The 15,744-nt window shown below is 47.8% G+C and overlaps 1 protein-coding gene across 1 annotated transcript; it reads right to left on the bottom strand.

Annotated features, from left to right (window-relative positions):
* Window positions 1-400: 400 nt before the first annotated feature.
* On the bottom strand, window positions 401-15,101 carry PRSS55 (serine protease 55). Its single transcript, XM_021072644.2, has 5 exons — window positions 14,921-15,101; window positions 11,403-11,595; window positions 8,931-9,181; window positions 6,843-6,985; window positions 401-747 (listed from the first exon to the last, which is right to left on the bottom strand). The coding sequence occupies exons 1-5, from the start codon at window positions 14,994-14,996 to the stop codon at window positions 427-429; spliced, it is 984 nt and encodes a 327-aa protein (XP_020928303.2). The 5' UTR covers window positions 14,997-15,101; the 3' UTR covers window positions 401-426.
* Between the last annotated feature and the right edge of the window lie 643 nt (window positions 15,102-15,744).

The following is a 15,744-nucleotide window of genomic DNA, read 5'->3' as shown; positions in this document are numbered from 1 at the left end:
TCTCTTTCTACTGAGGCTGCTAAGCTGGTAGGATGCAAACTGAAGTTACTAGTGCTCATTATGGCCACTGCTTAGAAGTCCTTTTGGGGGAACAGTTTCTGTTAACATCTGCTGAACTCCTGGATTCAGCCATGCCTGCAGCCAACTTACCACTCCAGTTTTTTTTTTTTTTTTCCCCTGTCATGTACCTCTATAAACAACCCTTTTGGCTTTAGATGGTTTGAGTTCAGTACCTCACCTGCAATGCAGAGCGTCCCTAAAGGGACTTAAAGCCCAGTCCCTAAACCATGGCTCCAGCCTGCCTGACTTCTGGTTCTTTCTGTTATTGGCTTCAGTTCTAGCCTTTAGCTCTAATCTGTAGTCAGTGTCTCTGCTGGTGGCTCATTCTCACACACCTTCCTTGGTTACAGAATAGCATCTGTTTTATTATCCGTAGAAAATGGCCTTTAACAGCATGGAGAGCAGAAGGCAGAGCTGGAGCCAGAATCTGGGGCTCTCTGGCTCTAGGAATTGTGAGGCCCGGGAGCTCTTTGGTTTCTCTTTAAGAGAGACTCTTATTTTCTTGACACTATAGGGTCTTCCCTCCATCTCAGTCACGTTCTTGATCCAGACTGTGTAGTTTTCCAGTGAAGTGTATATTCCCGGGGTGTTCTTCTGCCCACAGCTCCTCCCCCAGCTGATGATGCCGACCTGGTACCATCTCTTGTCAGATTGCGTGGTACAGGCTAGAGGCCCCCCGCTGTCACCCTGTGGACAGAGAACACAGAGCAGTAGTGAGTCCCATTTTATTTATTTTTTTCCCTTTTCAGCCACACCCATGGCATATGGAATTTCCCAGGGCAGGGGTGGAATTGGATCCGTGCTGTGATGTACACCACAGCTGTGGCAGTGCCAGATCCTTAACCCACTGTGCAGGGCTGGGGATTGAACTGGTAAGCCACAGAGCCAAGCTATATCATTAACCAACTGTGCCACAGTGGGAACTCCCGAGAGTCCCATTCCAAACTGTCCCTTTGAGGCAGAGCCCAGCTCATTAGTAGAAGAGGGTCCATCAATCTCCCCACTCCAGACCATGGAGGGACATGGCGTCATTGCCAATCCGTGCCCATCCATCCTGGCCCCGTGGTGGGGGCGTGTGCCCCCCTCTGTCAGTCTGGCTCTGGGAATCTTAGCATGCAGGGTGGAGGGTGGGCTGTGGATGGGACTGGACTGGAGAGGGAGGAGGAGGGGGAGGGCTTGGTGAGAAAATAACTCCCTAAGCATCGAGGAGAGAGGGAGCCAGAACACAGGGAAAGTACTGCTTAGAGGAAAGGGCTGACCAGCTTTGGGGTCTTAAATCAGAAGGGACAGAGCTGTAAAGGGAAGGAATAAACACAGGATATAAGGGGTGCTGTTAGGGTTGTGGGTGTGAATTGGGTCTCCCTTGATTTCTTCCTGAGAGTGAGAAAGAAGGATTCCATTTTCATTTCTTTGGTGTGGGTGTTTGCAGGGGGGTAGTGAGCTAAGCTTTTCTGAATGTGTGTCCCCCTCCAGGGTTGAATCACACGGGCCTACGACATATATATATATATATATATATATATATATATATATATATATATATGTATGTTTTTTTTTTGTCTTTTTAGGGCCCCACCCACAGCATATGGAGGCTCTCAGGCTAGGGGTCGAATCAGAGCTGCAGTTGCCGGCCTACACCACAGCCATAGCAACATGGGATCTGAGCCATGTCTGCAACCTACACCGCAGCTCACAGCAACACCAGATCCTTAGCCCACTGAGCGAGGCCAGAGGTGGAACCTGCATCCTCATGGATACTAGTTGGGTTTGCTACCACTAAGCCACAACAGGAACACCTAAATTATTTTTATTATTATTATTTTTTTTTTTTGTCTTTTTGCCTTTTCTAGGGCTGCTCCCGCAGCATATGGAGGTTCCCAGGCTAGGGGTCTAATCGGAGCTGTAGCCACCGGCCTACGCCAGAGACAGAGCAACTCGGGATCCAAGCTGTGTCTATGACCTACACCACAGCTCACAGCAACGCCGGATCCTTAACCCACCGAGCAAGGCCAGGGATTGAACCTGAAACCCCATGGTTCCTAGTCAGATTCGTCAACCACTGAGCCACGACGGGAACTCCTAAATTATTTTTTTAAGTTGAACATTTTTTTTTTGTCCTATAACATTAAGGGATTACAAAGAGGAAGAGTGCTAGAAAAAGTAAACCACCAAGTTCCATTGTGTTTAATTTTAATTTGTATTTTAAGCACAGCATAATCGTATTGCCGTTACTTTGAACATATTTAAGTGTTTTTTATCATAAAATTACAATTTTCCTTAATTATGTGATTATGTGTTATTTTCAAGTTTGCTACATTTAAAAGTGTGATTTTATTTTTAAGGGCAATTATTTTTAAACCCTAGGGGACTTTCTGCCTGGCTTATCTGTTTTCAATGTGATGATAATGTTATATAATTTCAGAAAAATGTCCTTGACTGGATCACTGTCAGCTTATTCTTAGCAATAGAAAGCTTTCTAAACAGAGAGCAAAGCTTTTCACTTCACGATTTTTTAAAAGGCTTAAAATGATAACAGCACATTTATTTATAGCACTCTTAAGTAATAGATGATTAATTTTAGAAGCTTTCATTAAAGTACATTTTGATAGGGGAGGGATTGGAGCAAAAATACTAAACTCCAGATGGTAGATCCAGCCATTGAAGCAAAAGGTACAGAAAATGTCCTCCAAGATGTCACTGGGTTATTTCAAATGTTGCTGCAATTGGCTTTGGGCATTTGAATAGGGACTGGTGTTGAATCAAAGAGATTGAAAGGACAGGTGTAAATACTGATGGGGCCTGATTCTTATATTCTTGGGTGAGCAGCAGGGGGGTGACAGCCTGGGACAACAGCAAGTCCCCATGCATGGCACACCCTCCCTTACTGACCTTGCTCTGCTTGCTTCTCCACGCTCTTCCTTTGATACCTCTGGCTTCTGAAATATTCAAAGTTCCCTGAACCACAGTTTCCCCCAAAGTATCTCTGGAACGCCCTCTCTTTACAAGCCTACTATTAAATATCGTTTCCCCGTTTCTTTCTTTCTTTCTTTTTTTTTTTTTTTTTTTGGTCTTTTTAGGGCTGCATCTGTAGCATACGGAGGTTCTCAGGCTAGGGCTAGAATTGGAATTAAGCTGCAGGCCTACACCACAGCCACAGCAACGCCAGATCCGAAATGCGTCTGTGACCAACTGCAGCTCGAGGCAACACCAGAACCCACATCCCCATGGATACTGGTCAGGTTTGTTCCCACTGAGCCACAATGGGAACTCCTGTTTCCCCTTTTCAATTGATATTGGATCCCTGTCTCCTGCTCCAGTATGAACTGGTTGATCCCTAGGTCTGCGGCGTGGCTACGATCCGAGAGATTTTCACTTAACTGTTGTTATTGAAAAGCTTTCTCCCTCTCCCCCCTTTTTTGGCTGCCCCACTGGCATATGGAGTTCCTGGGGCCAGGGATCAGATCTGAGCCCCTAAGCCGCAGCTGCGGCAATGCTAGATCCTTAACCCACTGTGCCAGTCTGGGGATCGAACCTGCGTCCCAGCACCCCCAAGATGCCGCTGATACCATTGCACCACAGCAGGAACTCCTTTCTTTTCTAACTTTGATATCATTGTAGATTGATGTGTAGTTGTAAGAACTAATATAGGGAAATCCCATGTGCCCTTTACATATTTCCCCCAATAATACCATCTTGCAGAATTACATATATTATAGTAGTACCGCCAGGATATTAACATTGATACAATCAACATACAGAACATGTCCATCAAGACAAGGATCCCTCATTCATGCTGCCCCTTTATGCTACATCCACTTCCCCCCAAGCCCTCCTTAAGCCCTGGCAACCACTAACCCTGTTCTCCCTTTCTATAATGTCAAGAATGTTATGTAAATGGAGTCATAGAGGGTGGGACCTTTGGGAGTTGGCTTATTTCACACAGCAGACGGCTCTGGACACAGCCACGTTTTTGTAAGGATCAACGGTTTGCTTCTTATCACAGCAGCATGGTATTGCCTCCTGTGGATGTACCGCAGTGTATTTAACTATCTGTGTCTTGAAGGTTATTTATTTCCAATTTTGGTCTACTGTGAGTAAATCTGCTGTAAACACTTCTGTACAGGGTTTTGTGTGAACCCAAGCCTTCGTTTCTCTGGAATAAATGCCTAAGAGTAGTATGTGCTAGGTTAGGGCACATTCAATTTTTAAAGAAACTAGAAAATTGTTTTCCAGAGTGATTAGACTTTTAAACTCCCCCCAGCAATGTATGAGTGACCCAGTCTCTCCGTGTTCTTGTCAGCATTTGGTGTTGTCACCATTTTTTTTAAGCCATTCTGAGAAGTGTGTAGTGATATCTAATTATGGTTTTAATTTGCATTTGCTTGATGGCAAATGATGTTGACATCTTTTCATTTTCTTATTTTCCATCTGTATGTCCTTTTCAGTGAAATGTCTGTTCTTATCTTTTGCCCATTTTTGAATTTGATAGTTCGTTTTTCTATGTTGAGTTTGAGAGTTATTTATACATTCTGTGTACAGCTCCTTGGTTGGATATTATCTCCTAATCAGTAGCTTGTCTTTTCATCCTCTTAATATGGCCTTTCACACAGGAAAACTTTTTAATTTAGAAGAGGGCCAGTTGATCAATTTTTCCTTTTTAAAAAAAATTTTTATGGTCACACCTGTAGCATATGCAAGTTCCTGGGCTAAGGACCAAATCTGAGCCACAGCTGTGACCTACACCACAGCTGTGGTAACTGGATCTTTTAACACACTGTCCCGGGTGGTGAATCAAACCTGTGCCACTGCAGTCATATTCTTAACAACCCACTGCACCACAATGGAAACTCTGATCAATTTTTCCTTTTATGAGTTATGTTTTTGGTGTTATTCTATGTCCCAGAGGCTTTCTATGTTTGTTTTTTTCTTAAAAATTTTCAGGAGTTCCCGTCGTGGCACAGTGGTTAACGAATCCGACTAGGAACCATGAGGTTGCGGGTTCGGTCCCTGCCCTTGCTCAGTGGGTTAATGATCCCGCGTTGCCGTGAGCTGTGGTGTAGGTTGCAGACGCGGCTCGGATCCCGCGTTGCTGTGGCTCTGGCGTAGGCCGATGGCTACAGCTCTGATTCAACCCCTGGCCTGGGAACTTCCATATGCCATAGGAGCAGCCCAAGAAATAGCAACAACAACAACAATAACAACAACAACAACAAAAAAGACCAAAAAAAAATTTTTCAGAGTTTTACATCTTAAGGATGTGATCCATTTTGAGTTAATTTTGTTTGTTTGTTTGTTTTGTCTTTTTAGAACCTCACCCACAGCATATGGAGGGTCCCAGGCTAGGGGTGGAACTGGAGCTGTAGCTGCCAGCCTACACCACAGCCACAGCAACACCAGATCCGAGCTGAGTCTGCGACCTACACAACAGCTCATGGCAACGCTGGATCTTTAACCCACTGAGAGAGACTAGGGATAGAACCTATGTCCTCATGGATACCAGTCAGAATAGTTTCCAAGGAGCCATGACGGGAACTCCAAGTTTTGTTTTGTTTTATTTTTCTTCCTAGGGCCGTACCTGCAGCACATGGAAGTAGCTAGGCTAGGGGTCTGATTGGAGCCTATGCCACAGCCACAGCGACACTGGATCCTTAATCCACTGAGGGAGGCCAGGGATGGAACTGCATCCTCACAGAGACTACATTGGGTCCTTAACTTGCTGAGCCACAACAGGAACTCCTGGAATCCACTCTTTCTTACCTCACAGCCCTTCCATAAGACAGTCTTCTCATCTCTCTGCAGAACGTTTAACACCTGCACTTACAGTTTTGCAACAATGACCATACCCACTGCCCAGCCAATGAGCAGGACTAAGGGGGCTCAACAGAGTGGTCTCCCTCAGGGTGGGTCCCTGCCATCCTTAGAGTCAGATGAAGCTAATTTATGAGGACCCCCACCCTCATGCCTATTTTTTCTAGCATCAATCAAAAAATGCTTTCCTTTAAAAATTTTTTTGTGTTCATTTTATTATTATTATTTTTATTAATCTTTTTAGGGCCACACTGCAGCATATGGAGGTTCCCAGGCTAGGGGTTGAATTGGAGCCACAGCAACGCAGGATGCGAGCTCCATCTGACACCTACACCACAGCTCACAGCAACGCACTTAACTCACTGAGCGAGGCCAGGGATCGAACCCACGTCTTCATGGATGCTGGTGAGGTTCGTTAACCACTGAGCCATGATGGGAAAGCCTGTGTTCATTTTATTAAAGAGAACTTAAGCTACCAGACTTTGGCTCAATGAAACTCATATGCACACTGCAGTGCATTATGGTTGTTTACCCAACTGCCTGCCCCGGAGACCATGGGCTCCTTCAGGCGAGAAACCGTGTCTCATCAATGGTTGCATCCCCAGGACTTAGTATATTCAACACAGGCAGCTAATATTAGTGAAGTAAAACAATTCCTTGCATGCATCTCAAAACCTCCTTGGCTTTGTGTTTTTTAAAAGTCTCAGGCATGAAAAAAGTCTTGGGGTCCTCCTTGGAGAAACCAGAAGTATTTATGTAGGGTCGCGTATGGACTCCCAGGCCTGTGCGGACTCCCAAGGACCTGACAGGAAGTATTCCTGAGACTGTATTTCTATTCCCATGTCTGAGCCTGCTTCCTGCCCATTTTGCTAACTCTTATTGTCCATTCCCAGTGGAGAGAGGACACCTTTGCGCTGGCAGCTCCAAGAGGATGGAGGCCCGTAGGGGTAGGGAGGGGGATACACCCAACTTACCTGGCAGGCATCATAGCTCTCGTTCTGGTAACCAGCACACAGCATATTTTTGGTAAGTTTTGGAAATTGCTTTAAACACTTTCCCCAGTCCACAATGGTCATGGGCACTTTCATCAGCTCAGTTTCCATGGGCTCTTTGGTACCTGAGCCACAGAGAAAGCCCATTAGAAAAGTCACTGAACAGCAACCCCAGTGCCAATAATGCAACTGTGTGTGCCCTAGGCCACCTGGCCCATACCTGAGTCCCATGCTTGTGTCCCGCCAGCCACTCATCCATTTTTCTCCACATCCTAACAGAATCTCACCCCCACTTCCTTCTAGTAATCCCTTGTAGTTTACTCACTCCACCACCCCAGGCTCTTCCAAACAAGTCCCCATCTACTTGAATTATCCTTCCCATTCAAAATCACAGTCCTGCCTCCAAGACTTCCAACTTAGAGTTCCTGCTGTGGCTCAGTGGTACCGAACCCCACTAGTATTCATGAGGATGCGGGTTCAATCCTTAGCCTTCCTCAGTGGGTTAAGGATCCAGCATTGCTAGGGCTGTGGGGTAGGCTGGCAGCTGCAGCTCCAATTTAACCCCTAGCCTGGGAACTTCCATATCCTGCAGGTATGGCCCTAAATTAAAAAAAAAAAAAAAAAAAAGGACAGCTTTCAACTGGACTCCTATAGTCCTACAGACTTGACTTCTTGGAACCTGCTATGGCTCACTTCTCAGCACAATCCTGCCCCTTCAGCATACTAGCCTATCACTATTTTCTATTAGGCAAGGAGGACACCTCTAATGTAGGGCTGCAGAAACGGGGTTTGCCATCCCAGTGAAAAAGCTTCTGGTCCCCCAGACAAAGGTAGGTTGGCTGAGAGTCCTTACAGGAGTGTCTGCCAAGGGCCCTGCTGGACTGCCAGCTTCCAGGAATTTGTCTGGACTTCTCTCTGTCTCATTAACTCTGACTACCCTGAGATTTCAAAAGCCTTCTCCTTACTGAGTATTTGTAATCTTGCAGGCACCCATCTGCCTCTTCCTTACTTCTAAATTTTGAGTCGTGCCCGGAGCCCTGAACTGGTGTAACATCAGCTGCCTCCTAGTTACCAAACTTCTGAAACACCTGTCATCTTTCAGACCCCAGCTCATTGCAAAGCATCTCTAAGGACCAAGAGTCTTGTTCAGGCCTGAGCTAGTGCTGTGCTGTTCCCATCCCTCCCCTACTTATATGCTCTTGGTTTTGTTGAGTTTTCTTTGGGGACAGTCCAGCGGGGCTTTCAGAATCCCTTTATGTCCTGGGACAGTTCCTCCTATTTTGGCCAAGTGACAACGTAACAACAAGTAACAACAGATTCATTTCTAAGAACGGCTGGGCACCACTCCAGGACCATCAAAAGCCTAGGCCAGGGCAGGCATCTTCAATGCCTCTAGGGACCAGGTGGGAAACATCAATGTGTGAAGCAGGGAGATATGACAGGATAGAGGAGAGAGCCCCTGGCAAACTGGAGCATTTAAATTCAATTAAACAAATAAGACTGCTTTGTGCAGGCAGGATAGGACCACACCCAGGGCCTGGCTCACACACCTGGCATCTAGGCTCGGGGCCTTGCGGGGGATGTTTCCTTGGCACTTGGAAGAGGCTGAGATCTGGCCTTGTTGAGTTTCTTCTTCTTCTTCTTCTTTTTTTTTTTTTTTTTTTTTTTTTGCTTTTTAGGGCCATACCCTTGGCATATGGAGGTTCCTAGGCCAGGGGTCAAATCAGAGCTACAGCTTCCAGCCTACGCCACAGCCACAGCACTCGGAATCCAAGCCTCATCTACAGCTCACAGCAACACTGGATCCTTAACCCACTGAGCAAGGGCAGGGATCAAACCTGCAACCTTATGGTTCCTAGTTGGATTTGTGTCCACTGCACCACAGCGGGAACTCTAGGCCTCGGTGAGTTTCTGGTGTGCAGGGATTTGTTCTAATGCAAGCCCCCTCACTCTGCTCCTTCCTCATCCTCTCCCCCCTCCCTCTCCTTTAGGTTTACTGGTCCATCTTCAGATGCCCTTGCTGTGGCTCTTCCCCCAGCTGCTCCCAGGAGATGCCGACCAGTTACGTACCAGTTTTGATCTGCCCCCATCCTGTCACCCAGCATTGGTGCCACGTGGAGGGGCCGGGCTGCTTGGGCATGCAGATGGGTTTTTTCAGGTTGTTGAACACGATGGGCGTGTCCAGCAGGAGCAGGGCGATATCATTGTTCATGTTGCTTCTTTGAAAGTCCTTGTGAAGAATTATCCGAGTGACTCCCTTTATATCCAGGGATGGGCTGATTAAGCTATTGGTTCCCAACACGACTCTCAGTTCTCTTAGCCTCAGGGCAGAGGAAGAGGAGAAAATAGGAGGGAAAGTGACAAGGCAAATAGATTTGGTTGTGCCCCCCACTAACCTCAATCCCGTGTAGTTCAGGGGCCTTTCAGACTTGTCCAACTGGGGCTGTTGCTCAGAGGATGTGAGAATTTGAAAAAAGATAGAGAACGGGGGTGAAACAGCCAGTGTGGCTGAATACAGCACCAGCATCGTCCCAGGGACATAAATGAGATGCTCCAGCCTCATGGGGCAAAGGCAGGACTTAGCTTTTGGCCCCCAAAGAGCCTACTTGGCACAGATCAAACTAGCCTTCAGATAGGTAAGGATTATTATATCAATTTGTCTACCAGCAACTTAGAAATTCTGGAACAGAATTTTTTTTTTTTTTTGCAACACACACAACTGACCAAAGTTTAATATTCAGAATATATAAAGTGATCCTATAAAACAAATTTATTTGTAGAATAAAAAAAAACTTGAACATACACTTCAAAAGAGAAAATATACTAATACACTTGAAAATATGCACTTAGCAGCAGTAACAAAAAGTGCACATAACACTACAATTATAATCATCTTTCATGCCTACCAGAAAAGCAACAATTAAAAATTCTGAAAAGTAGCAAGGATTGGTGATGATTTTAGCACTTATACACCACCGGTGGAAATCTAAATTGGTGCGATCCCTTTGGAAAATAGTTTGGCATTTTCTAATGAACTTGAAGACACACAAGCCCTGTGATGCCACATCTCTCCTAGGAATAAACTCTTGTACACATGCACCAGAAGACCCATGCAAGAATCAGGAACCAAATTTCATCTAGACCTGCCACTGAAGAAGCAGAAAGAAACTTCAGTAATAATTCAGGAGTTTCCCTCCAGGCAGAATGGCCAGGAACTTTCCAACAGCCAATCCTTAAATATCGCATGGGAGCAGATGCATCAAGGCTCCTACGCCCCGGGAAAACTTTCCCCAGGCTTTTGATTAATTCTTTAAAGTTCCTCTTTCTGTGTATCTTCAAACTTTCTTGAGGTGAAGTAGCAGAAAGCACAAGTGCTGGAACTGGATTTAAATCCTCTTTCTGTCTAGTAGACGTGTACTTTGGGCTAGTCACCCAAACTTATTGGACTTCACTTTCCTTTTCTTTCTTTATTTTTAAAAATTTTATTATTTGGGGGGGGGGCACACCTGCAGCATATGGAGGTTCCTAGGCTTGGGGTCTAATTGGAGCTACAGCCACCCACCTATGCCACAGCCACAGCAACGCTGGATCCGAGCCACATCTGCAACCTACACCACAGCTCATGGCCACGCTGGATCCTTAACCCACTGAGTGAGGTCAGGGATCGAACCCACAACCTCATCGTTCCTAGTCGAATTCGTTTCCACTGCGCCACGAAGGGAACTTCTCCTTCTCCTTAAATTAAGGGTACTCAGGAGTTCCCATTGTGGCTTGGCAGATTAAGAACCCAACTGGTATTCATGAGAATGTGGGTTCGATCCCTGGCCTCAATCAGTAGGTTAAGTTGGTTGCCCTGAGCTGTGGTGTAAATCACAGAAGAGTCTTGGATCCTGCAATGCTGTGGCTGTGGCTTAGGCCTGAAGCTATACCTCTGATTTGATCCTTAGCCTAGGAACTTCCATATGCCTTCCATAGGGCCCATAGGGCCCTAAAAATAAAAATAAATAAATAAATACATAATAAAATAAGGGTGTTCATTTTACTGGCCTCAGGGTCGTTGTCTGATTAAATAAGTTAATGCAGGTAGTTTCTTAGCAGGTCACTGGCATAGAATTAGTCATCAGTAAATTCTCTTACTTTCTTCCAGTCTCCTGGAGTGCAGAGAAAACTCTACAAGGAGCAAGGAAGTCTGGTGTCAGACAGCCCAGGAGCCCAGACTTCCAGAGTCAGGAGGACCTCCTCCTGGAAGGACTTGAGTGTCCGAGGAGAGAGGGACAGACCGAGCCACAGAGGCTCCTGGACAGGACAGTGTGTGACCTCAGGGAAGCCATAGTTACTGATGCTGGCTGACAACCAGCTGAGCCAGCCTTGGGTTTACAGCCTCCTCATCCCCAGGGCTGGGGGGTGGGGATGTGTGACCCAGGACTGACCAGCCCTAGGAGTACCCTCGGCAGCCTGGTCCGGCTGAGCGTGGGGGTCCCCTGCCCACCCCCCATCCCTGCCCCGTCAGAAGCAACAAGGACACGGGTTCTTGGTACTTACACAATCTCCTCAGACAACAAGCAGTGAGCCGCGGAGATAATCCACCACTCGCTGATGATGGCGCCACCACAGAAATGTTCATTTCCTGCCTGAATACTCACCTGCCATGGAAACTCACCCACCTCAGCCTCCGTGCCCCCTATAATTCTGGAATATTGAGCTCCTCCCTCAAAAAGGGGTCTTTCACCACATTCTGGTAGAAGGGAAGAGAAAGGAAGAGAAAAGATACAAAACTCAGTCAATATCCATAGGAGGCCTTGAAGTAGCTATCATTATACCCATTCTAGGGATGGAGAAGCTGAGACCACCCACTGAAACACCCTTAGGAACACGAGTAAGCCAACAGATGCTTCATATTTGTTGCAGAGTCTGAGATGTGGGTCAGAAGGGTTGGCTCTCTCTCTTCCAGACAGGCTAGTCATTTCCCTGAGTTTGTTTCTGTTTTCATCCAAGAGAAATCAGAGGAAAAGACTTGCCCAGGGCCAGAATAATTGTTTGGCAGAATAATGCCCTCCCACCAAAAGACGTCCATGTGGAACTTGTGACTATGTTACTGTACAAGGCAAAGGGACTTTGGAGATGGAATTAAGGTGACTAATCAACTGAATTTAAAAGGGGGAGATTAGCCCAGTAATTTGAGCAGGCCCAATGTCATCACATGGGTCCTTAAACATGGTGAAGGGAGGCAGAAGAAGAGAGATGCGGCTACAAAAGAAAGGCACCAGGAGAGGCAGTGTTGCCAGCTTTGAAGACAGAGGGCCACAAGCCAAGATATATGATGACTTTTTTTTTTTTTTTTTGGTCTTTTTGTCTTTGTTGTTGTTGTTGTTGCTATTTCTTGGGCCGCTTCCGCGGCATATGGAGGTTCCCAGGCTAGGGGTTGAATCGGAGCTGTAGCCACCGGCCTAGGCCAGAGCCACAGCAACGCAGGATCCGAGCCGCGTCTGCAACCTACACCACAGCTCACGGCAACGCCGGATCCTTAACCCACTGAGCAAGGGCAGGGACCGAACCCGCAACCTCATGGTTCCTAGTCGGATTCGTTAACCACTGCGCCACAAACAGGAATTCCTATGATGACTTTTTTAAGCTAGAAAAGGCAGGGCAACAGACTCCCTTCTGGAGCCTTCTCCAATAGGGAACGCAGTCCTGCTGACCCCTGATCTTAGCCCAGGGAGACCCAGGTTAGAGTTCTTTCCTGTAGAACTGTAAGAAGAGAAATTCTTGTTGTTCAAGCCACTAAGTTCATGGTAGTTCGTTACAGCAGCAAGAGCAAACAATGCACACAGGAAACCAGAAGGGTGGCTGGGAAAGGGCTGGAACCTCCTGGAAGCCCTGAGTTATTCTAGGTTAGAATATTCTGCTCCAGGCCAAGCACTGCTGTAGCCTGGGAGCAAAAACCGCAGCTGCCCGTGGGGAAGAGAAACTTGCTTTCTGGACAGAGTCCAGACCCAGCCCCTCATCCCCAGGAAGAGGAGCACACAAGTATTTGCTGACTTGCTTGTGTTTCTTATGTTCTGGAACAAGCAGTGAGTTTGAATTCAAAGAGCTTGAGAACCACCCTCCCCTTTCTTGATGTTTCTTTTCCAACTATCCACTCAGAGGTTTTAAGGACCTTGTAGTATGGGTGGGAGGAACCCAGTGGTGGTATTTTTGGTTTAAAAATAAAATGGAGTGGTGTTCCTGTCGTGGCACAGCAGAAACGAATCCGACTAGGAACCATGAGGTTGCAGGTTCAACCCCTGGCCTTGCTCAGTGGGTGAAGGATTTGGCATTGCTGTGAGCTGTGGTGTAGGTCGCAGACGCAGCTCGGATCCAGCGTTGCTGTGGCTGCGATGTAGGCCGGCGGCTACAGCTCCAATTGGACCCCTCGCCTGGAAACTTCCATATGCCTCAGATGCAGGCCTAAAAAGATAATCAATCAATCAATAGAATCAAAAAAAAAAAAAAAAAAAAGGAGTGAAAATGTATTGGTATGTGTCCATAGCCTTCCGCTGGCTGTTAGAAACATACAAAGGCTTTTCCCAGGACTTTTAGGTCTGCAGTTTCTCCTTTATTTATCAGACTTAAATATGTGTTTACCACGTGTCAGGCACCATTACAAGCTCTAGGGTCCTACTGCCCAAGTCTAAATCCTGGATCTGTGGCTTATTTGCTGAATGACTTGGGAAAAATGACTTACTCTTGCTTTTCCTCCTTTTCTTCATTCCCCAAACAGACATAAGCTAATACCTACCCTATAAAATAGGGTTGCTTTTTTTTTTTAATTTTTTGGGGTTTGTTTTTGTGTTTTGTTTTTTGGCTCTGCCCATGGCATGAGGAAGTTCCCAGGCCAGCGATCAAACCTGAGCCACAGCAGCGACCCAAGGCACAGTAGTGACCATGCTGGATCCTTAACCCACTGAGCCACCAGAGAACTCCTACCCTATAAAACAGATGTACTGATTAAATGTGATAATGGGTGCTGAAGTGCCCAACACAGTGCTTGGCACAGAGTAAATCCTCAAGCCAGGTTAGCTGTCACCTTGTACCAAAGGCCCCCTTTCCTTGATCTTGAGAGCCCACACCTCTGATGTGGATTGATGCAGACTTACAGACAAACGCTATGAAACCCTAAGCCGTGATGGAGGCAGTGCCAAAATGGTGAGACGAGATTCGGGCTGTCAGTGGTGTTTGGACCCACTCACAGACAGGCAAGCTCTGCTGATTTTCTCCCCACACCACCCACTGCCCCCTATTCACCCAGTGTAGCCAAGGCCAGGCCAGAATGAACCTAGGGATACAGGAGACCATGTGCAGACCGGGAAATGCAGCACTAGAGTCACACTGGGGCCAATCCCAGCTCTACCTTTTCTGTGCTGTGTGACCCTGGACCAATCTCCAACCTCCCTGAGGCTCAGAGTTCCTCATGCACCTGTAGGGTTGAGAGTGGAGAGCCCAACGTGATAGTGTGGGCATTGAACTCGGGAAAGCACTTGACTCCTAATAGCTTCCTTCTGACCTCAGCCACACTCCCCCACCCCCCTGGAGAGAAATAACCAATCAGGAGCTTTGAGGAGCCCCACCTGCCTGCACACAGGGGTGTGCCCAGCCTCTGCTCTGCACCTGCAGCTCCTGGAGTCCACCCCTGTTCCTCTGATGCATCAAAGAATCAGGCTGATGCTCAGCTCCTTCTGGGCCTGTGTTTCTGGGCCCCCCATCATTCATTCAGGGGTAAAGTCTTGGATTTCAAAACCCGAAACTTAAGGTCAGCCAGGTTGAATTTGAGGGTGGGGCCAAGAGAAGGAGGAAGGGAAGTGGGAGGTGGTTTCCAGGGGAGCGGCATGGAAACCTGAAGCTCCTGCTCTTGTGAGCCCACCTTTCAGCAGCCAACAAGCTAACCCATGAGCTGGTCCACTGCCTCTCTCCCTCGGCCCCTAATGCTCACCACAGAAGGGATGGGAGGGAGTGAGCAGGGCTGCCCGAGGGCCTGGCCCTGCCTGGAGAGCTGCTCTGGCCTCGGACTGGCGTCCACGTACCAAGATGTGGGTCCTCGGCCTGGGCCATGAGCAGCAAAAGTGACCACAGAAGCATGGCCCTCATCCTGCTCATCATGGCTGTTGGCCTGGGAGGTCACGGAGGCCGGGGCTGAGGGGAATGACGCTGGCTGGCTGAGGAGGCCTCCCCCCCACCAGCCAGTCCCGCCAGCGATGTCACAATGGGCTGTGGTCTGAGAACTTGGGTGGAGTCATGTAGGCTTCTCTTCTGGCTGGTTTGCATCCCAGAGGGGCCTCAGCCTTGCGGCCCTTGCGGCCTTCTTGTCAGAGCTTCCCTTTCCACCGGCCTGGGCATGACCGCCCTTCACGAGTCCTCTAGTGGGCATCTTGCTGTGCCTCTGTCATACCTAGTGGTTTTTATCCTCAAATGCCTCCTCTTCCATGAAGCCTGCACTGGCAAGGGTCCTCTGTGGCTGGGGGAGGTGGGGGTGGGTGAGGAGGGGGTTGCTGTCCAGCTGGACCCTTGGGAATGGGGAGGTGCCCCGGGAGGCCTGGAGGCCTCTGCACCTGGAAAGGCTGCGGTCCACATGCTCACGTCATTCTCTGCTCAGGCCTCTGACCTGGGCCTCGGGCTTGGACCCGTAGGCTGAGTTGAGGGGTCCTGGCACTGCCCCCCTTCCCGACTCTGCCTGGAAGGTGACAATCCCTGCTCCCATTGCTTCAGGTTTATTCCACCTGGCCCCCAAATCTTCAGGGAGGTCCCCGCCCATTTCTAAAGATGGAAAGATCAGACTTGGAGGTGGATCACCCAGCCCATCTCTGCTCACATCAGCCCCTCAGACCTCGCTATTTTTCCCGCACTTTTA

The sequence above is a fragment of the Sus scrofa genome, chromosome 14 (genome assembly GCF_054392235.1).
Source record: "Sus scrofa isolate SSC_HxYL_T2T_F1_AM1 chromosome 14, Sscrofa_HxYL_maternal_Yorkshire_Landrace_v2.0, whole genome shotgun sequence".
Classification (NCBI taxonomy): Eukaryota; Metazoa; Chordata; class Mammalia; order Artiodactyla; family Suidae; genus Sus; species Sus scrofa.
The sequence above is the reverse complement of the archived record's forward strand: the minus strand, read 5'-3'. Positions and strand labels throughout refer to the sequence as shown.